General features: G+C 33.1%; 1 protein-coding gene across 3 annotated transcripts in view; it reads left to right on the forward strand.

The window, feature by feature from the left end:
* The window catches only part of LOC124538218 (hypoxia-inducible factor 1-alpha-like), a 92077-nt gene extending 69806 nt beyond the window's left edge, over positions 1–22271 (forward strand). For 2 of the 3 annotated variants that reach the window (XM_047115200.1, XM_047115198.1), the window contains exons 8-12: positions 15635–15924; positions 16010–16215; positions 16294–16594; positions 16675–16829; positions 21048–22271. In XM_047115200.1, the coding sequence (XP_046971156.1) occupies positions 15635–15924; positions 16010–16215; positions 16294–16594; positions 16675–16829; positions 21048–21629 (1534 nt within the window). In that variant the 3' untranslated portion in view covers positions 21630–22271. The remainder of the gene's footprint in view (positions 1–15634; positions 15925–16009; positions 16216–16293; positions 16595–16674; positions 16830–21047) is intronic. The other variant, XM_047115199.1, reaches the window with a different exon arrangement.
* Positions 22272–22839: the final 568 nt, after the last annotated feature.

Below are 22839 nucleotides of genomic sequence, written 5' to 3' on the forward strand. Positions count from 1 at the left end.
TATGTTTATGTTAACAAGGTTGTGTGAATTGTTGTTAATTATTTTCACCAGATGCAAATATTGTGCTATAAAATTTAAGCTATACATATTTAATATATTAGCTGGTAAATGTATAGCTGATAAATAGTTTTCTTTAATAAATTTATTTCGATACGTTTAATGGAATATTAATAGTATAATAATTAATCCTATAAATTACTATAAAGTATTGTTAGTTGGTAGGACTTTGTGCAAGCAGGTCTGGCTTATTGAATATTCTACTGCCAAACGGCAATAGAATTCTTAGAATAGAAAGGACGATTGAGCCAATGTAACTATAGGGGCTGGTGACTTAGCTACCAGGGCTGGTGGCGCATTTGAGTAGGCAATACCTCTTATTTCTAACAGCGTCAATATCCATGGGTGGTGTGTACAACGCTTACCACTTACCATCGGAAATCCATATTGCCGATCTATATGTTTACATATTACGTTACAAGAATCTTTGTAAAACGTATGTTCAAAACAAAGTAATTCAATTAAATATCTGAACATAAAACTGACTTAATATTAAAATATTTACTCCATAAAAAATAAATTATTACTTCTATAAGCGGTAGTAAAATTAAATATTTAAATATGTACATTATATCTATCTAAAGTCATCGTCATGTGACATGCTAAAGGGAAATGTTTATTAATGATACCAAGTTTGTATTAATGATTCCAATGATTAATGATGTATGTCCAACTGGGCTCTTATGAGCTACGATTCTGTCTGATAATTTTGTTTCTATTCATCAATTTAACCCCCCGTGTATCGTGCGTCGTTATAAATTGGTACTTCCTATAATACTACTACTTTTAATAGGCATTATCTTACAAGATGTATCCGTGAGAGATAGAACTAAAAGGATAGAGACAGCGCTACATATTTGTATCGGTTTCTATGTTATAAAATGTGTTACGTAAATGTTTACAATTTATAATAATAATAATAATAGTTTAATCGAACTTAGTGCATCAAAAATTGGTAAATATTATTCAACAATATGAACAAATTTATTTCGACAAATCTGAATAAAATGAAATGGTAATACTTTTCTTTTCCGTCACGTTTTTTTCGTATTCCATAAGCGTTCGTTTCAAGGAGATACCGATCTCAAAAGAGTTAATAAACCGCCTATCCGGAGGCTAAAAGCGAATTGCCATGCTTAGTTTAAAGCCAGTTATAATGGAATTACGAACTCATCCCACCCAGTTTATTTAGGCCGAAGTTAGTTCTGTTGTTTTCAAATTATCCGAACCCTAAAGCCGTCTTCAACGTTGTATTTTAAAGTATGTATATTCGGTATTTTATTAGTAGTCTTCTGTTATGTTTGTCTATCCCCTTCCGTTGTACAGGAATATGTCTATTTCATTAAAATTCGTCTTAGAATAATTTGTCCAGGCACTTAGCTACATCGGTATTGCATATTTGCATATTTACCCTATATATAGACAAAACATCAAATTCGTTTAAAATGTACAATTTAGTATAACTCGTGTTATAGTGCCTTTAGATTTAAAAGATAAAATGTCTCTAGGGCAGTATGTGCATCTAGCAGTGATTATATTTTGTTTCGAAAACAATTGTAGGTACTATAATTAATCTAGATCATGCCTAGATATGATTATTTTAAATACGTACTTGATACTATTTATATCTTAAAAGAACAGGTTTTAATTCCTATTGTAACATATTATGCGCAATGTCAATTAACTTATTCGTGACTCACGGGTACTTACGCTGAAACTTGAACGATATCTTATTTTAAATCTCAATAATATTTTATACAAAGTGTATAACTGTAAATGTATGAATAATATTTGATTACGAAAAGAAAATAATTATAATAATAAATTTAATGTAATAACATATTCGATGTTAGAACTATGAACTTGATTAAATATAACGAGTTATATAATATACTTCCAAGAACATGCTTTCGTTTTTTCCAATAAAACAAACATTTGTGGTTCCCATTACATAAAATATGGGTGAATTATCACCTGTAAATCATTCTGAGTGCCTATAATAATCTCAACTCCTATGATATCGAAATTTTCATCGGGAAACTCAGGTCTAAAATTGTTTATTTTTGTTATTTCTTCCTTTATTTAATTGCCTATAATAATATATATAACTGTACTAGTAGTCATTTTTTTCTTATTATTGTAATATATATTATTTTGTGAATATGACATTGGTGTTTATGATATAAATAAATATCAGAAGTATCACAAATGATCAGTCAGTGGGAAAATAACATGTACCGTATCGAGTTTCATCGGTCTTAATTAAAGTTTTACATTTCTCAGAATACAAGTCACGTCGATTGTTCTAGGTAATAAGAGGTCACACAATTGGCAATGTCGAATTCGTCTGCGTGACAATTACGTTAGTTTCGCAAAACGTTTTTAACAAAATATAACATTATTATTGATTGATTGCGAATATTTTTAAGTAACAAACCCTTAACATGTTAATACTTAATACTTCATATTGTGGTTTTGCGGTGAGGTATCTAGTCACTGTGGATTACCTACATACACGTATATGGGCCGCTTGATATTACCAGGAAACTTGAACGCTATTATCAATCGAGAAGAACATCTTTAAATTAATCCAAGCTATATTTATCGTAAAATTTACAGGTATAACTTTTTCTAGGTCGTCATTCTATACTAAATCCTCGTATTAGTTAGATTCGTTATTAACAGCAGATAAGTGCAAATCAAGGCATATAAAATATAACACCTGAGACTGAACTGAGTATGCATGATGACATATGCCAGCGTCAATAGGCAAAGAGCGACCAATATACAACCAATGTGCTCCTCGACATCTTCTATACATATTATACAATTGGAGTGCCTGTCTGTAACATTAAAATAATATATTTTTCTAATGCATATATATGTACACACGGTAGGTATATATACAAAAATCTGTTTTTTTACCCTTTTTGTTTTTCTGGCTGTTTGTTCCGGCTAATTTCTGGATCAGCTAGACCTATTTTGACGGGACTTTCATTGGCAGATAGTTGATGCATTATGGACTAACTTAGGCTCCAACACTATTTTTATTGGTATATTTAAAACGGCACTAAGACAATTTTCACTACATCCCAGAACATGCACCAACGTTTTCACGACTTCTCATGGGACAAGTTATAGGTCACTGTTAATTTGCATTTAATTAAGGTATACTAACAGTAATCGTAGAAACTTGACGAGATAAGATAATAAGCTAATTAATGATAAACGTTTATTAAATATATAATAAGCATTAATCAACATTATTATATTGAGTTGTAACGATCTGCAACGAACAAATAAAAGTTGTCATCCTTTTTTAAATGAGATTATTCAATTCAGAAAAGAATTAAAAGATTTTTTTTTTGACCCGATTAAAATGTATTTTAGAACTGTGTAATAACAAGAAAACTATAATAATACCATGCGATAGTGAATGGTTATAGTAAGCCATGAACTAATATGCCAATGTAATGTATTCATATGTGTTAGTAATAATTATGCGTGTGCTAAAACTCGACGTCGTTTTAATTATCAACTAGGTGCCTTTATAATGTATTAAGTTTGCTCTTATATAAATTGACTGCTTTTATTTTTTGTAGAGGTATATGAAACTAGTTGTTACCCAGGCTTTGCTCGTGTAGAATATGAAAACACTCCTTAGTGGGTGTCATGATGTGATATTTTATTTTATTTTTATTTATATTTGGGAAACATACAGTGTGTTATTACATAGAATTAAGAAATTATTACTAAATCATAAACCAATAAAGTTTCCACTTAAATATTGTACAAATGTTAGAGTATGCGTGTTAAAAAGACAACAGAAAGAGACAAAAATACAATCTAAGAGTAAATACAAATCGACTAATTACAAAGTTAAAAAAAAATCAAGAAGTTAAATTACAATAATATTAATGAACATAAATATACACAATATCATTAAAAATATTTAAATTTGATTTCAACAATTAAAGTAACATCATAAATCATCAATATATAACAAGTAATTGATTCAACATACATATACATTATTAATTTACAAAAAAATATTAATTTTATTAATTATTTATTAAGCAAGTATTCTTTCAAAAATTTTCTTATTTTATTAACATTCTCTGTTGTAAAAAAATCAATTTCACTAAATCGTTTATTGTAATCGGTGCAGGCTCTGTATACAAATATATTTTGCGCATACTTGCATACTTTTATAAGTTGATCAACAGCATAAAATATAAGTTTTATGTTTCTAGTTCTAAAATTAATAATAGTTTAATACAACCTTTCGTCCCCCTTTTCAACCCTTTACAACACTTTTTTCAATTAAAATGTAAAGGTTATGTCCTTACTCAGACTCTAGACTGTTTGAGTACCAAATTTCATTTAAATCTGTTCAGTAATTTAGGCGTGAAAGCGAAACAGTTAGGGTTACTTTCGCGTTTATAATATTAGTATGGATAAATCTATAGCGATACATTTACTTGCAAAATATAAAAAAAATGTCTAAGAAAATTACTATAATCCCCCTGTTAGTATTCAATTCAATCTCTTAAGTTCATAATCGGATAAACGGAACACAGACTATATATAATCGCATTTACTATCGCTTTATGGAGTTAATACTTTGAATATTATTTTTTGCATTGCATAGCTTTCATTTCATTACTTTTCGACTGCCTTGTTTGTATAGAATAGCTATAAAATCAAAGGACCAACCCGGATCGAATGTGTCTGGTCTTTTAGTGAAAAGGGCCCATGAAGTCTGAAAATTGAAAGTATGTAATGTCTCGTCCCTGAGAATCCATACGTCTGAACTCTCAAGAAGCGCTAGATTTGATATCATGAGAAACTATTTTTAAATTATTGAATTCACTTGTGCCTTGTGTACTGTATGACCCGCGTATTCTTGAGAATAGACGCTGTGATTGAAATAGGATATCATATATTTTACTTTACTTCGCTCACATTTTACGTAATAAATTAAAAGTTGATATAAACTAACTCTATGAACCTATAAACGCAAATAAACAAACTATTGATTAGGAATACTAATAATGTAGGAAGTACAGGAATAAAGATGTACATATAATTGATGTATATAATATCATTATCCTCGTTGCTATTCATTACCAATAGTTCTTTATCTACAACTGATAATATAAGTGCGATAGGTACATAATGTTTGGGTTAAACGCAATAGCATAGAAACACGACTTATCTCTTATCACATTTAAACGCATTCTTGCTTTGATATCCGATTGCAAAGCGGCTCCTTTTCCGACTGCTTCGAACGGTATTTAATAAGGGACATACTGATAAACGTCGAGTTTACTCCTATTTCATTTTATGTTACATTATAAATTCAGTGAGTATAATACTATTGCATACATTCAAATATAATCTTAAATGTTATTCCGAACCTACAGTATTGAATTGAACGTGATTGCTTGAATGAACGTGAGCTGAGATGGCCCAGTGGTTAGAATCTGTGCATCTTAACAGTTGATTGCAGGTTCAAACCCAGGCAAGTACTGCTAAATATTCATGTGCTTAATTTGTGTTTATAATTCATCTCGTGCTCGGCGGTGAAGAAAAGGCGGAGAGGAGGCCTAAGTCCAGCAGTGGGAAATTTACAGGCAATTGTTGTTGCTTCAGTTCTCTTTTTATTCGACTAAGGCAAAGAAAAATACAAGTGATTTTAAAGTTCACATATTTCTTATAACTAGTCCAAACTAATATTACAAAATGCGTCTGAAGCCGTGGGCGGTAACTGTTAAACTTGTATTCAGATGTATGATACTCATATATCTGACGTTACAATTACATCTGATCTTTAGTTAAATCCAACATGATTGACATATGTAACTTGCATAATACATATTTGTCAAGTGTATCGATTAATTTATTAAAAACCGGGTCAAGTAAAATGTTAAATATCACATACTGATAAAATAATTAATCTCTATTATCCGGATATGCAACGCCCGTGACCCTTCCGTTGACAAGATATTGGGTACCACCTGCAAGAAATCGTGCGATACATATATCGTTTATTTTCACATATGTAGGTCAATGCAATTACATACTAGTGTATGTACGTATACTCGTGTGTTGCATTCGAAAGGCTACCGGCCACTCGCTTCGACTATTATTAGAACTGGATCGTCTGGGTCGATCACAATGATAAAATGTGACTGTTTAATCAAGAATCGATAAAACTAACCGATTTATTAAATAGGTACCCATATACGTCTGATGGCATTAACTTTATGTGCTTACATTTTTTGTAAGAATTATACGATGCTGTAATACAAGAACAACAAATTTTATATACATAGTTATAGAACGGTACGTTAAATGAATTTTATGTAATTTGAAAACATATTCGATGGTTTTAGTTGTACTAAGTTTGAACCAACAGCTTCTGAAACTAATTAAAGTCGAATTAATTTGACTTTAATCTTTGGACACATTAGGGCGACCAATCAGCGTTTAATATTTAATTATGTTGATCAACGTTTCAGAATGTTTGTGGAGTAGTTAACGTATTCGATTTTTGAAATTTACAATTATACCCAAGGAGTTCGGAATTTTTTTTTAAGAATGTATGCATGTTTGCGTCTATGCGTATGTAAATATATTGCCTAGTGATTCTTTCATTTTGGTGTTAAGTTTTTTCTTGTTTCAGTGTTTCTTAAATTGTCAATGTGACACCTTTGTCTCATTTAAAACATTACTGAAATTGACTAATAGGGTACAAGTTTTAAAATTAAAAAGAAATAACTTTTTACTAAAAATATAAGATGCTAGCTTGGGTGTTGTAATTAAAAGAGCTTTCTGAAGTTAATTAGCTATGTTATAATCAACAAAAGAAAAACTAAGATGCTTTGAAAACATTAATATAAATTTGCTTCTCGTATTATATCATCTTAAAAGAATATTTGAACCACCAAAAAAAACAACTGACTGAAAATTTGAACGTAAAGCGGCATGTTCCTAATCCGTCACTACTAATTACTTCCAAGTAATAAAAGTAATCAATGGTATAATATCTAGATTTAAATAAAACAATAGAGGTCACCACACTCTCGAACCAGTAATCAGTATTCATTGCTCAAGAAATAAATTTCTTCGTTCCATTTCATTATTCTTAGTTTAGTTGTACGTTAAGCTGTGATTTCAAAGACAGACTAGCTGCTTGTGTTTGTATTTTCTACGGTTCTTTGAACGATAAATTAAACTATGCTTCAAATATTATGTCTGTTACAATGCATAATTGTAACAGACATAATATTCCATTGTAATATATAAACTAATTTGCTGTAGTCACATAAAAGTATTATATGACGTATATATCTTTTACGGTTGATACACGTTTTTAATTTACTACTATTATTTGCTACTTCTCTATTAATTATGACGTAGAGAAGAAGAAAATGTATGCACATATTTAGTTTCGTAACAGCTCATACCATTACACAGATTGCTTCATTATAATATGCATTATGTATCTCATAACAAAAGTAAACGTAACAATATTTCATGTGAACTTATTCATACAAAGTTTTACCTGTAGCTTTTAAATAATTTAAAACTTGGCCATAACAGTTGAAATACGTAATGAAAGCGAAATTCTTGCTCGTCTACACCGGAATCGTCGGTCGGGTTTATGCAAGCGGAGTGCACTGCAACCTCCCCCCTCGGTCGTTCACCCCTCCTTCCTACTACCTACTCCAAGTAGAACATTGCAGTTTTCGTTTTAAACTGAATGGGTGGCGTGGGTGTACTCCGGTTATTGTCCCGATTGCGGCGAGAGCGGTACCTCTGAAACTATTCTTAAAAATCAGCACTCTGCGAGTCTTCTGTTTTTATTAAACAAAGTGCACGTTGTATTTTAAATTTTATGCATGCATATCATAATTTAAAACATCAAACAATTTTGTTACTGTAACTCTGATTGTTATTTATTGAATGATATATTCGAATTGGTGTTTGAAGGGAAGAGGGTCAGCGGTCGTCATTCGAGCCTATTACGATGTTAGATATCCACTTGTGTCTCTCGAGACCTTGAAAACTGATTATGGAAACGATCTTGCTCTCGGATCGGGAAGTCGATCGGATTCGGTTTTTGTTATACGTAGTAATTTTCTTTCGTTTGACCTAAAACAGTACGTAGCACTTATGCGGTATATAAGTTTTGTGAACTGTGAAAACAGCGTTTTCGTACACTCTCTGAATACATTTATAGAACACGTGAATTCGTTCTATTTTCTAGTTGTAAGTCATACGTTTGAAATTACTCTTTTTTGTCAATGAACAGCGTAAGTCGTTATGCTATTTATTGAATTTTGGATAGTTTTAAAGATTTTCATTTATTTTTGTTTTTTTTTTTCTATATATTTCTTTGGCGTCGTCCTCCTGGATCGCAGAGTTATGCTATATATTATTTTTAAAATTCTAATCTTGTAATAAGCGGTCAGTCCGTTGCAAGATGTTTAGATTTATATAATATGTAGTACATACTTAAACAGCTAAAATGTCAACTTATGAGTAGTAATCAGTAGCAATGTAAGGTCCTAAAGACATCCTTTAAATCGATAAAACTAGAAAATCGCTTTTAATAGAATAAATAATAGCGTTGGAAATAAGTAGATCCTTAGCCTCACGATTTTGTAATCAAGAATTAGGTACCAATATTGAACACAAAAAAAGAAATGTTTACTCTATATATACATAAAAAATTATGTACAAATAGCATTCATATTTTAAAAAAACCATCACATGCTGTAGTGGCGTGATGTTTTTCATTTTGAAACACGTTATTAATAAAATATAATTTAGCTACGAACGTAGACTTTTAAATACCTATTTGTTGTAACGAGTTCATTGACTCCGGCTTTATCAGTCGATAGTATGATGTAATACTTTATCAACATTTAAGTATATTTAAGCGAGTGATGTATTAGGTAATTTCATAGCATTATTTAACGAAGGATTTTCATGTAGAATGCAATTGAGTTGTTAAAACACGGCATGTATTAAGTCGTTAAAATAGTTTACAGCGTATATAAAATAATAACACATTATAAAGGACTGAATAGGTTTTTATCAATCATAAATCTTAGGTGCTCGTTAGCTTCGTCGATATATTTTATACTAAGAGACAAAGATTTTATATCTATACGACGCGACTACCAATTAACGTCGCCTACAGTTTGACTGCCGTGCGTTAAATGTTCCTTATGTACAGTCGGGGTAAGAAAAGGTTTGTCACCTTAAGATCTATTTTCGTGTGCTTAGCACGAGCGATAATCTGCTTTACCTATCGAGAATGACATATTGCGTCGCAATGATTTCATGTTTAGATTCAAAAGGTACTAAAGTATAACAATATTGAGAATTGAATGTGATCATGATATCGTTATTATTTCTTCGATTGTGGAACGAAGTGTTTCTTTGTTTTGTGTTTTTACTATTACTAAGTGTTAAAGACTTGATAAAGGAATGAATTGAAAGACGAAGGTTTTCTTACTCTGACTGTACATTGCAAAGTACCGTTGCAAGATCGTCACGTGACATTCGAATCCAGCGCACGATCCAGTATCGCTGTTATCGATTATTTTTCAGACGCTCGAGTCATAAGTAAAATAAACTTTTTGATTTCTGTGTAACTCAATAAACAGGTTAGTTCGTGTGGACGGTCACGTAAACTCTGTTTGCTTTTAAACCGACGGCCATTTTTTTCTTCAGTGTTATAAACTAGAAACAACAATGACACGTCATATCTAATCAAACTCAATATATCTTAATTGAAAGTCGTCTATTGAGTGATGATGGATGTATCTCTTTGATTCTTTAAATATATTAAAAGATTGGCATTTAGTAGATTTTTATTAGACTTTGTAAGTTTAGTTTATGATTTCTGTTATTTAATGAATATACATAAAATTAGGCACATACTTGGAGCACATTCTCGTTCTCTTTAATAAATAAAATGCACAGCTATTTACTTATGTCATAATCTTAATTATCTGTAAAAATAACAGACACCATCTTTCAACTTTTATAATAGGACTATGAAAAAAGTAATGTAATAAATTTTATATCATGCAAAACTGTTATAAGTATTAGCTTTCTTTTTGCTGTTGTTGCATTTATTGAGGTCATGTCAATTTTTGTTTCCAAGAAATTGGTAATTGTAAAATAGAAATAACATGGTGAAAATACTGTTTACCATAAATTATGAAAGTATTTCATAATTTCAATCGAAGTTTACATGCATGAATGTTCGCTACAGTAGGAATTTTGAGTCATCTACTGATATTATATTGAGCACGTTAATCGGACCACAGTCTCGCTAAAACACTATGACGACATTACTATATTCAGGTGATGTAATTCAAGATTGTTCGACGTTGTTAAAGTCACGTAGTCAGTTCGAAGCAGGTCGAAAATGGGGATGGAGCTAGGGTCAACGTACGGACCCGCGGGCCCTAATGGCATAATGGGTTCGCAGTTCGCGAAGTGAATCTTGTATTATGCAACGATCTCTGAATTGTTAAGAAGCAATCCTTGTCGCTGCTGATAAAACATTTAATTAAATCTTGTTGTGATAAATAGTCTTGCTTAAGATATAACTGCAGGCTTAACAGGATATGTGTCGTATTACAATCTACCCAAATTAAATTGTTTAAAATATGATCAAATAGTCTCATTCAGTTAAGAAAATCCTTTACAAAAATATTTTTTTAACATGAATAAGGATTTCAAATGTTGCATCAGATACTTTTCATCGGATTGTGCAATAGAAAAGCTCCCATGCCTGCGGCCTAAGGATCACTCTGCGTAGTAACCTATCGGACACTTAACAAGTTGGACGAAATATTTATTCGGAGTCAAAGTTTCATTAATTTTTTAAACAGTATCCTAAGCTACTGTTAGTTTTAATTTCCCCTTTCCGTGCTTTCTACGATTAGTGTCTCGTAATACTTGGTATAAATCACGCTCACAAGTCTAGATTTTCTGTGCATAAACGAAGGTAAGTACTGGTCCATTAGCGCGCCGTATCATATTACGCGGCTAAATTGTGGAACAACGCTCCTTCATCCAACAGTATCGTATAACAGATTTATGATGGATTGATGAAGGTCTTCCTGCTTCGTTCCACAATCGAAGAAATAATAACGATATCATGATCACATTCAATTCTCAATATTGTTATACTTTATTAATATTTTTATCGTTAGGCACATAACAGTTTTCCCGTATGTGATAGTGTATTTTGAGTGATTAAACGATGTTACACTAGATAACTTCAGTGACTCATATAAAGGTAAAATTGTGTTGTTACGAAAATATATTTGCTGAATTATCATGATAAACAAGATTTAGAACAATGATCAATATGATTGTACTAAAATTTTGCAATGTAACCAATAATTCAATTCATGTAATATGTATATCAGTTTATAAATAATTATTTAGAAAATTATTACAACATTTAATTGTTATCAAAGAATACATTATGTTAAAGAAAATATCTACATACGCCAATTTTTTTCTTTTGAATTTATTTTGGGAGTATGTAGTTCCACGAGTTGCATATAGTTCGCGGGTCAATAACCTTTTCGGAAATAGCTGTCGCCAAAATAACTTATTACTTAAATGCTTCGATATACTTTAAAATAATACAAATCGTCTGTTGTCAACGCGGAGTGTTATGTAAACAATAACATAATATAATATATTATCGAGGTCGTTACAGACAATAATTGCAGCCTTATCAGAGTCAACAATTATTGTAGTGCCATAAAAACGTGTGAGAATCACTCATTGAAAAATGATGTGGAGTTAACTTGACCGTGATCAGTAGATCACCGGTGGTACGCGAACTCTGTTATCTCACCGCGTGGCTGTCGAATGAACGAAGCGGCAACCCTCGAATATTTATCATCAGGTTACGTCGCCTGACTGTGCAGTGTGTGTTTAGGTTGGTCGCGTCACGAGTCTCTCGAGTGCGCCGTCGCCGCCAATCGCCGCGCGTATCATTCGCGCCACGGACTTCACAGCAAGCGTACACCCCATGCGTACACCCTGCCGCCCACCTACCGAAACTCACGTTCTCGATCAGCTGTTCACTTCGTAACCTCCGCACGAAACTTCTCCACACAAACTTTTTTTATCACTCGTCCAAACGTTGGCTTTCCGCACAATGGTAAGAATCAGTGGAATATTTGTGTCAGTGAATAGTGATACCGTGTTTGTGCCGCTAAAAGTGCTAATAACTGCATCATAATAAATTATGTAAGGACGGTAGTCGGCTAATAAAAGTGCATTGTTATCGTCTTCGGCCCATTTATATTCACTTCGTGTCCAATTTAGATATTTGTGGAATATTAACACAATTTCCCATAAATATTCAAAACGTGGTTAAGTAAATTTTATTTATCGTAATATTCAATTTACGTTGTAATCGACGATTAGTTGTGGATATTATAAGAGAATAACTCGGATACATAATCGTAATCGTTTGTCATAATAATGTTATAACAAGTAGGGGCTTATCTCAATCGATGTTATCATTTTCCGGCTCAGAAATCGAAACCAGTTACATTGATGGAGCGTCTCTTTAGACTGCGCTTATGGTTGTGTTGCGTCTTGTTTTTGAGATATGCTAAAATTAGCGAACTCGTCCCCCGCTGTCCTCAGGCGGCTCGTTATGTAACGCGCCACCGGTCCGGCCTTGACTCCCGCGCCGATCTCACCGGCACGCCATTGGCAGACCGATGAGATATTCGTATTGAAATTGAATCATTGTTTGAATCGTGGAAACTAGCCGTATACGCTAAAATACGATCAATTAGAATCGTAAATTTTTTTATACTTTGTAAATTGATGTTGTTTTACAATTTCACCCTCTGTAGATTTGTTGTTCAGATGCCAAAATTTTCCACACTCACCACTGATACCTTATCGTCGCCTTCATTCAATTGCACCTGCTAAATGTTTACTTTCATCGATCAAACGTGTCCTTCCGACAATACTACTGCCTGTACTTACTATCTGCCTATTATCGTCTTTACGGTTATAATAGGGATTCTTATCAGTGCGGCCTTGAAACTAATGCGTAAATATTTATCGTGATAGAAAATCGTCTGGCGTTTTATACTTGATACCTTGTTAGTGTGGCATTAATGCTTATTAAGATACTCACACGTTGAATGTACTAAAATTATCGTTATACTTTATATTTAGAACTTCTGAAGCGTTATTAGCATTTAGATTTAAAAAAAGGTAAAAACAAAACAGTTCAGTACCATTTGCTTCCCTGTAAATAGTCTTTATTTTGTTAGATAGATACATACGTATTTTTGTAATAAAAAAAAAACACTCGAAATTATATTTTTTTGTATAAATATTTTCCTCAAATTTTCAATAATGATTGCGGTCAGTTTAAGTCACTAGGCGTCTTATTAAAATGCATGACAATAAATTGTAAATTCCGTTTAAAAATTTTAACTTAGATCAACGACAAGATTACAAAACGAAATGGTTTATTATACTGCATTATATTTTAATAGTCATAATATTCTCACGTCAAACATTAAATTATAATTAAAACCTGTTTTATTTATTACATAGTGAGCTGCGATTGTCGGTTATAAATTTTGATCGTATGAGATGCCCAAAACGAACGCCCTTGTCCATGGCAATATAATTGTTGAATCGCGTTTCTCGTTCAACGGTATCACGGCCAAGGTCACGGACAAAACAGCTGCTTCGCTGCCGACTAAATAGTTTTTGTATCGCTTTTTTTTCTAACAATAATAACATTTTATTTTCTTTAACACGTAAACCAATAATTTCTATTATTCTTAAAAAAAAAAAACAATTAAAAATAGAACACTGGTTTACGAAATATTATGTAAGCAGCTTAAGGGATAACTATCGGTTCTATTTTTAAAATAATCTCATAAGCAGACTAAGCAATATTTTTTATATAGACCGGGTAGACAGAACGTCGGATCGTAATCTAGTCGGCAATCGATACGGGCCACACCGCGTGGATTTCTGCGTGCGCATTCGGTTTCACTAGCAGCCTAGTGAATGGCCGACTCAAAGAAAACATGGGGGATTTAGGCAGGGGGTGAGCGGGCAAGGTCGTTAGCAAGGCCGAACTTACTACCATCCCTACATCTCTCTTCAACGTGACAGCATCCCATTCAGCCGTCTTTCTCTAGCAAATTCACTTTCGAAAGTAGCGTAAATGCACCGAACAAAACACACCCTCTTACGATTTATGTCTGGCCCAGGATGAATCGGCTTTTTGGCAACATTTCTTATGCTGTTACGTCACGACAATTAATTTCAATCTGCCAAGACTTGCTTATCTTCCGGCATGCATTATATTTGTGCGTAAATTAAAAAGATACTTTATTGTGTTTAAAATTAGCATCACAAAAGATTAATCAGTATTAAGAAATTGTACGCTAAATATTATTTTTAAATCATAAATTACATAATTCTATTTTTGTATAATTATATTTCAACTTAAGATTAATACAGTTAAGCAACATTATTTATATAATGAAGGAAATAAATAATTCCGTTAACGCAGCATACAGTTTAATCTATTAGGTTAATGAAAACTTGAACTTTACTTAACTGTCAACAACGTTCTTATCATAATAGTTAGTAGATCGAAGTTTTGACGTGAAATCATTGACGCAAATATATCCCTGAGGAACAATTCTTAGGTTATCTTAGTCACTTGACATTTATTAATTAATCCCGTACTTTGGTAGTTAGAGCTGTAAAGATAGCATATGTTTTAATGGCGTATTTATTGATTCGTTTAGGTTTATTCAAATTAGTGCCAGCAGCGCCGCAGTCAACACGTTATTAAACTTTTTTATTGTTACTTCAATATTGAAGTTGTTACAATCTCGTGATTATAGTAGTGTCGACCGTTATCGCGTTTTAGTGATTCACTGTTCAAATTATTTTGTATTTTTCCTGACTATGATATATAATTTATTTTCCAAGATCATTTTCAATAGGTGAGCGATAACTTCGTAGCTACGCTGAAACTACTACATTAGGTAATCAGATCAGTTTATTGCTGTTTTCGCGTAACGATTTCACTCCATTTCTCGCGCCTTGATTCACTTTGCTACCTATTTATCATATAGGTAGTATCATATATATTTATCAAAGAGAATTAAAGATAATAAACTTGTAATTATATAAATGAGCTAACGAGTTACCTGACAAAAGTGTATTGGTCCTACTCTGCTCTATTCTAGATGTATCACTCGTTTAAGCATCGGCCTTGAAGTATTGTTGGCTCATTACTCGGTTCCACATACGTTCAACATCGCGACACATTGTACGGTGCTAGGATGATACTTGTGTTTATCTATTAGCACTCGTTTCTTTACTAAATCAATTAACACTGTAAACACCTATCTGTTTTCTAACGATTTATTGATTTTAAACAACGCTAGAACTGTAGACCATGTTTTTTTTTTTAATAATGTTGACTTTTTTTGCTATTTTGTACGTGATTTGTCCACAGCGGTATCGAGTGCAAAGATGAGGTGTTTGCTGCACACCAGGTGCAGCATGCAGACTTGAAGCCGGTGGTGGCTCCGACAGTGCCAGCACCAGCTCCGCAACAAATCTGTGTTCCCACTGAACCCGCTAACGGAGCGATTGTGGCCACTATTCTCCCAGAAGAGGAGAGACCTATACCCGTTACAGAACTTATATTTGCACCAAGAAAGAAAGAAATGAACAAAGGATTTCTCATGTTCTCTCAAGAGGAGGGACTTACAAGTGAGTGGCACTTGAACAGCAAAAGCTTAGGTACCCGTTGCTTGCTTTTAGAATATTATGTTGAACTAATAATCTTAAAAGAAATTCCTTGCAACATTTCGTTCATGTTTTTCAGTGCTTAAAGACGAGCCGGAAGATCTGACTCATTTGGCACCCACAGCCGGTGATGCTTGTATCCCCCTGGAGAATAGTCCCTTTGATATGTTTGACGAATTCATATTGAGCGACAACTACTGCAGTTTACTCGGTGATGATTTGGCTAATGGATCACCCGTAGACTCTCTAATCGGTGACTCTTTACTGTCTTCACCTGAACCACAGGTTTGTGTTAAAAGTGAAATTATAAATACGATTGTATTCAAAGATAAAAAAATATGCTAATAAATAAATGATTTTTAGGAAACTGAATCATCTTGTGAGCAGTCGTCACTTCTGACGGAACTGTCATTGGATGCTTTCGATAACAATAGATCAGACAATGACATCGATGATGGACATTCGCCATTTATCCCCACAACTGACGAGCTTCCGCTCCTGGCGCCAGCCGTCATGTGGGGCGCTCTCCCCGATAACGTTAGCCAAGCGCGACCACAGCCGTCGGAGGCTCAGACTTCGGCACCAGCTCTACAGCGCCTACTCGCCGCGCCTCCTACGGGCCCACAACCGCAGGATCTCATTACAAATATTTACTCAGACCAAGGTACCGTATCGTTTAGTCACCGTACGTAAATGAATGTATAAGATTATGATTTGTTTTTTTAACAAATGATTTATTTTTAGGTCTAATTCCAAGCAAAAGCATATCGACGTGGGATACGGGTGTAAAACGAGTCCTAAAGCAGGAAGAGGAGCCCACTGCTAAACGTGTGAAGCGCAGTCCCTCACCAGCACCTGCTGCGAGGTCGCCGTCCTCGAGCGTCCTCATGAACCTCTTGGTGAGCGGCTGTGACGTGGACGCCGGCTACATTTGCATGGTGCAATGCAGGCCGCGCCAAAAAGCGAAAGCCTGAGACAGCTGAGACTGTCCTCAGATAAAAACTGTGATAATGCGCGTCCAGTGATCGGTCGATAGTTGTCCGGACCCTCCATACAGCGATATTCTGCATCGAATACGAATTATTACTTAACCGTGCCGTCAATACTTGTGATATTACTACTGTTTATACAGTTTCAGTATCTAAGCCACGTCCGTAAACGAAATGATCATACGACAATAAATATCAAACACCAAGTTAAAGTTTGTGGAGGTTTAGGTATTTGAACGGTGCAATGGCACCCGACAAGGACTATTTAGATTAGTAAATCTTTCGCTGGCTTGCGATCTCGTACACGCCTCGAGGAGGCATGCGAAATAGACTTTTTAATTGTTCAGCGTAGACCACACCCGATGCTACGCAATAAATCCTAAGCAATCGTTTTAGTTTTATTTTAGTGCTAAGTTTGAAGTGCGCATATCGATGTGGTTATGGTGAAATATTCTAGGTGTACTAAGTCGACTCTCGCGTGAGAGCTCTGCCGCGCACTCTGTCTTATGTTCTAAGAGTCAATAATTTAATAGATTTTTTATTGATAACCTATTTTCGAAGGTCACCCCTCTATTTATTCGTTGTAGTTAAGTTACGAGTAGTTAGAAAAAATTCTGTTGATTTTTATATAAAATTAGATAAGACTGCTAGAGGCGGTTCAAAATATCATAGCGTGCCCGTCGTTATTTAAATTTTATCAGAGTTTATATTAGGAAGTGTAGTTGTAAGGCAGTCTGTGGACACGATTTGCTAGTTATTTAACAGATGACACTGCCAAACCATACAAAGTACAATTTAGGTGAGCGGTATAGTTGTGTTGTTGACTTTTGTTCATTTTATAAACGATATGTATTCGTAGCGATTAAATAATGTTTTAGTATTTATTATTTATCGTTAAATAGTTAACTGCGTCGATTTTTTTTTTGTATTTTATTATTAAGATGGATGTTTAAGCAGCTACGAAATACTCGAATAAGATAAAGGAAGGCTCGATAGATGTCATAGAGCTGTACTATGTAATATATACAGATAATATATTAAAAAGACGTAAATTTCTATGTAGAGATATAACTCTTGTCATTGTTGTTATTAAAAAAATTTTTTTTAGTCGTAAGTGGATGATGTATGTATTAGAAAAATATATTATATATTTTTCTTGGAACAAAATATATTATCACGAGGCCTGATGAAATTGACGATATTAAAAGAAATGAGAGCAGGTGAAATGTGCACATTGATTTTATTTACCCCCCACTTCCCATCCCTCCCGAGCGGGTATTAGCTTTGATTGAATTTACGTACACAAAGACGAAACATCATTTTTAATCAAATATATATTTAAAAAATTAAAATATTATTACAATACTAAACGGTTATTTTAATAAAAACATAACTTTTTATGACACTTAAAATATTTTTTTAATATATATGTATAAAAGTAATTATAATTATATTATACTATTCTCAAAACGCGCTATATATTTTGCTATAAGTAATATCTACATTGGTTTTGTAATTTTTTCAGTTAGACACAACAAAAAACGTTACGTCATTTATTATTTATCGATAAACTTATAGACTTCTTCAAGACGGTACTATTAATAAGATTATTATAAACCTGGTATAATATGGTAATATACTTTACGAACATAACTTAGATAATGCTATCGTACAGATTAACAGCTATCGGTAAACTAAGGAAATGTTATTAATAATCAATAACGCGATAAATATATAGTTATTGCTCTAATTAAATGACAGATTAAATAACTTTACCTACTTCAGAATGTAGTAAATACGTGGTGCCGTAAATCATTATTAATAATGCAAAATTTATAATTATATAACGAAAAAACAAAAACATATATAGTTGACGGATTATAACCGAGTGTAGATCTCGAATTTGTAGAGTAAAAGGATATTAAAACCTTCAAACTTATCGTACTCTTTATTTGTTTTTGATTATTACTAAAAAACATCTCATCTTTGATGACAGTAAATAAGGCAATTGATGTTATATGACCACTGCTTAGAAATTGGCGATGTTGAGTACTCGTGGTTATAAGTAAGTTGTGACTAGCTTGCTAGGCAAAACCGATACAATTTTGTATATTGCTGGTTTTGCTGTTTGACGGTAGATTATCTAATGAATGGGTGGTAATCCACCCATGCGCGATAAACCCTACCACCGATTTCAAGATTTACTAAATAGTAATATCGTAAGAGTGGCAGATTATTGTGCTAAATTTTTATTTTATAACAGTACTAACTATACAATTATAGTTAGTACTGTTATAAAATAAAAATAATAGTTTCAATATGCGTGAGCTTCTTACACGTAGATGTTGGCAGACACGTAGATGTTCCAAGAGGTTGTACTAGTATTTAAAATTAATTGAAAATTATAAATTCAATGCTAATTAAAACAAGATTTAGTTTTTAAAAGTAATAGTTACTTAAGCAATAACTCTACTGATATAAACTGTAATTATTTCTTGCCATTTAACCTTTTTGTGAATATTTCCGCTTCGAATATATATTAAACAAACAGCGATAACACTCCGGTACAAATTTTATAATATATCTATTTTCAAAGGTTAATGGTCCGTCGAACGGAATTCGATTAGAAGAATACAAGTAGTTTTACGAGGCTTTTGACGTTAACACAGATTAAATAAGCTTTCTTACACATGCAGTGCAACGCATAGATGTTGAACTGGTTTTATGTTGGATTTCGCCCTCAGGCCTTTTCCGACAGGCTGTCGGTTACGATAAAAATATTAAATTTTTCTGACATTCCAACTTATATTAAACTAGTTCTCGCCCGCGGTTTCGCTCGCGTTTTAGGGGTTGGTTATCATGTGATAGGCAAAAAAGTAGCCCATCTTCTTTCTTGGAGTTCAGGTTTCCTTCACACCAAATTTCATCAAATTCGATTCATTGGTTTTGTCGTGAAAGATCGCAAACATTATAGATTCAATGAAATAAATAAGTTATAACATCTCACACAATTTTAAATACTCATATGAATTATTTGTATCATCAAAAAGCTTAAAATATAATTACAATTTACGGATAATTTAATTGAATTTGAAAATTCATTAGCATAGTTTTCGCGACCCTTAAATTTTGTTGTACTAGTATATAGGCCTTGATCTAATTCAGCTTTGGCATAAACGTACGTTCAGTCTCACAAATAGTTCATTATGCTTTATGCTTTCAGTCTTTGTAAACACACGATTAGAAAATAAACAATACTGTTGTATTTCTTCCCTTGTTGTTATTCTGTGACTAATAACTGCATTTACTAGTATCGTATATAGATTCACTAATGCAATACAGTCACACTGATCTAGCTAGAGCTGATACCACAAATATTATTGGTTATCATTTAAAACGTTCAAGCTATAATATAATTACAAAGTAATCTTAAAGTTATGCGTGATAAACACAATCTCAATTGTTTTTTTTTTTTGGAAAAAAATTCTATCACGCTTCAGATAATGTAGGACATCCGAAAGAATCCCGACCGTAGTAAATAGGAAGATAACAAATCACGAAGCGAATATAAAGATAACCCGCGGTCAAATCAGCCTTTGTGTAATACGTTAGGTTTCCTGCTGTAGGAGACAAATGATAGAAAAAAGAAACGTTCATTTTAGGTCGGAATATCACAGTTATGTTTAGCTTTTGTATAGTTATATATAAGTTGATAATGAATCAACCTTACAATCAATTAAATATTAAAAGTATTTCAGTCAAATTAATGAACATAGTTTAATTATCTCTGATCAATTATTTCGACAAAAGTATAAGACATATAGTTAGTAGAAATAATGCAATGTTCAGATATGCAAACATATAAGAAAAATACGGTTATCGTGGTTAAGAACAAGTAAATATTAAGAAAAAAAAAACTAGTACGACATAAATATGTAAATTGTAAATAAATGATTATTTCGTCACACTTGGCTTAAATTCAAGTTAAAAGCTAATACTATAAAAACATACTCGGTAGTATTTGTTGGGGGATATGTCAATATGCACCATTTACCGCTACTCTTTATTTCCTTTCAATACGAAATTATTCTTACATTTAAGTAATAATAAATTCTCTGTGTGTTACAGGACATACATCCACAGGCAAAGCAGATAAATCAACAGACACCAAACTATCACCTCATTATGAATTCCCAGAAAGTACCACAACTGAATTCCGTCAATAGAAATATTCCTATTCCCGTCATCAACATCATACAATCGACGCCGAAACCCATGATGCCAATGACCAATGGCCAAATTATATGTTCGAACGTGAGTCCAATGTCGCCCCTGACTCTGAACGTTGGAAGCCCCATGTATTCTTTACCCGCCAGTCCAAACACTCCGAACTACAGTCCCGCTATCAGCCCAGCTCCAAAAGACCGTGTCCTGAGTCCATATTCCACTCCCCAATCCCTTTCGCCGACCGGAAGTTACCAAATGTACAGTCCTAACAACAGACTCCTGTCGCCCACCGGTGTGATGCAAGGCTACGACCCGTACCTCACGACCAAGATGCAGTCGAGTCCCGGGTTCATGCTTCAGTCCAACGATATGCTGCTCGACTCCAACGTACCGCTGACTACGACGGACTTCTGGCCTGACTCTGAAATATTGCAGAGCACGAGCGAGCTGTTGACCGCCTTCGACGATGTAAAATTAGTTTAAGATTATATTGAAAGTTTGATTGCGCATGAGTGATTTCTTCTTTCCGTTGGAAGATTGTGCGAGGATTGAATTCTGTCGTTGAAAGCGTTTCAATATCTGTCCCGTAAAAATTCTCAGTAAAGGTCCAAAGGTCCGTATTATTCGCAACTTCACACAAACATTCCAATAGAAGTGGTGTTTGAAATATATTACGTAGTTGAGATATTTCTCTCCCTTAGAAATCACTCGAATGAATGCAGGGTCGATAATAATCGTAATCCAAAAGGATTCCACACTATTTCTCATAGTTACCTTACAGCCATCGCGTTTGATGAGCACAATGCTGATGACATTTAGTACGAAATAGCCAATGTTGACGTTTTTTGATGAATTTTATAGATTTATATTAGTGAATAGTTAAGCATATATTATAATGATTTCATTATTTAAAGTGGAATCCTCGGTGATACAGAGATGTGACTTAGCGTGAGAAATGGTTTTTACATTATATTTAACTATACAATAAATGTTATCATATGGTTTATAAATAAGAATGGGTGTAACTTAAGTGTAAGTGACTACCATCACGGCTTATGTGAGTTTTATAATTAGGCCCAACTGGTTTAATCATTTAAATATAGTTTTATTTTAGTCTTTAACGGATAATAATTAAAACTTTTATTTTTTTTCATGTCATGTTTCTTCCATTAGTATGATTTAATACTTTATAAAATAAAGCAAAATTTTAATGTTAATTTTGTCGGGAGAACACTCCCGTTTATTAAAATTGTTAATGATTATATCGATTCTGAACGTTTAATTAGACATAGTTTAATTTTTATTTTATGATCAAAATTCATATACTCAGCTAGGAAGTAAGACTACGAATCAAATTTCGTAATCAAAATCATCATAATACCCGGATGCTGTCAATAACATAGCGATTCTGTAAGAATTCACGTCGCTTCTCACTTGTGGAATGTTATAATTATTACAGTCAGAATATCGCATATTCTAACTTTTCACTTTTTGTGAGTTTCGAGTTTCTTCTTACAGAATGCCACTTCAATTAGTTTTAAAATCGAAGAAGATATTTAACAAAATGGCATAAATCAATTTGAAGGTACTCATAATACCTTTAACAATCAATTTAAATATCCAGACAATTATCGGCTTTACCTGTCTTTCTTTGCAGTTAAACAATGCTTCTGTCCTTTTCTTTCAAATGTCA

This window comes from Vanessa cardui, chromosome 20 (assembly GCF_905220365.1).
Source record: "Vanessa cardui chromosome 20, ilVanCard2.1, whole genome shotgun sequence".
NCBI lineage: Eukaryota > Metazoa > Arthropoda > Insecta > Lepidoptera > Nymphalidae > Vanessa > Vanessa cardui.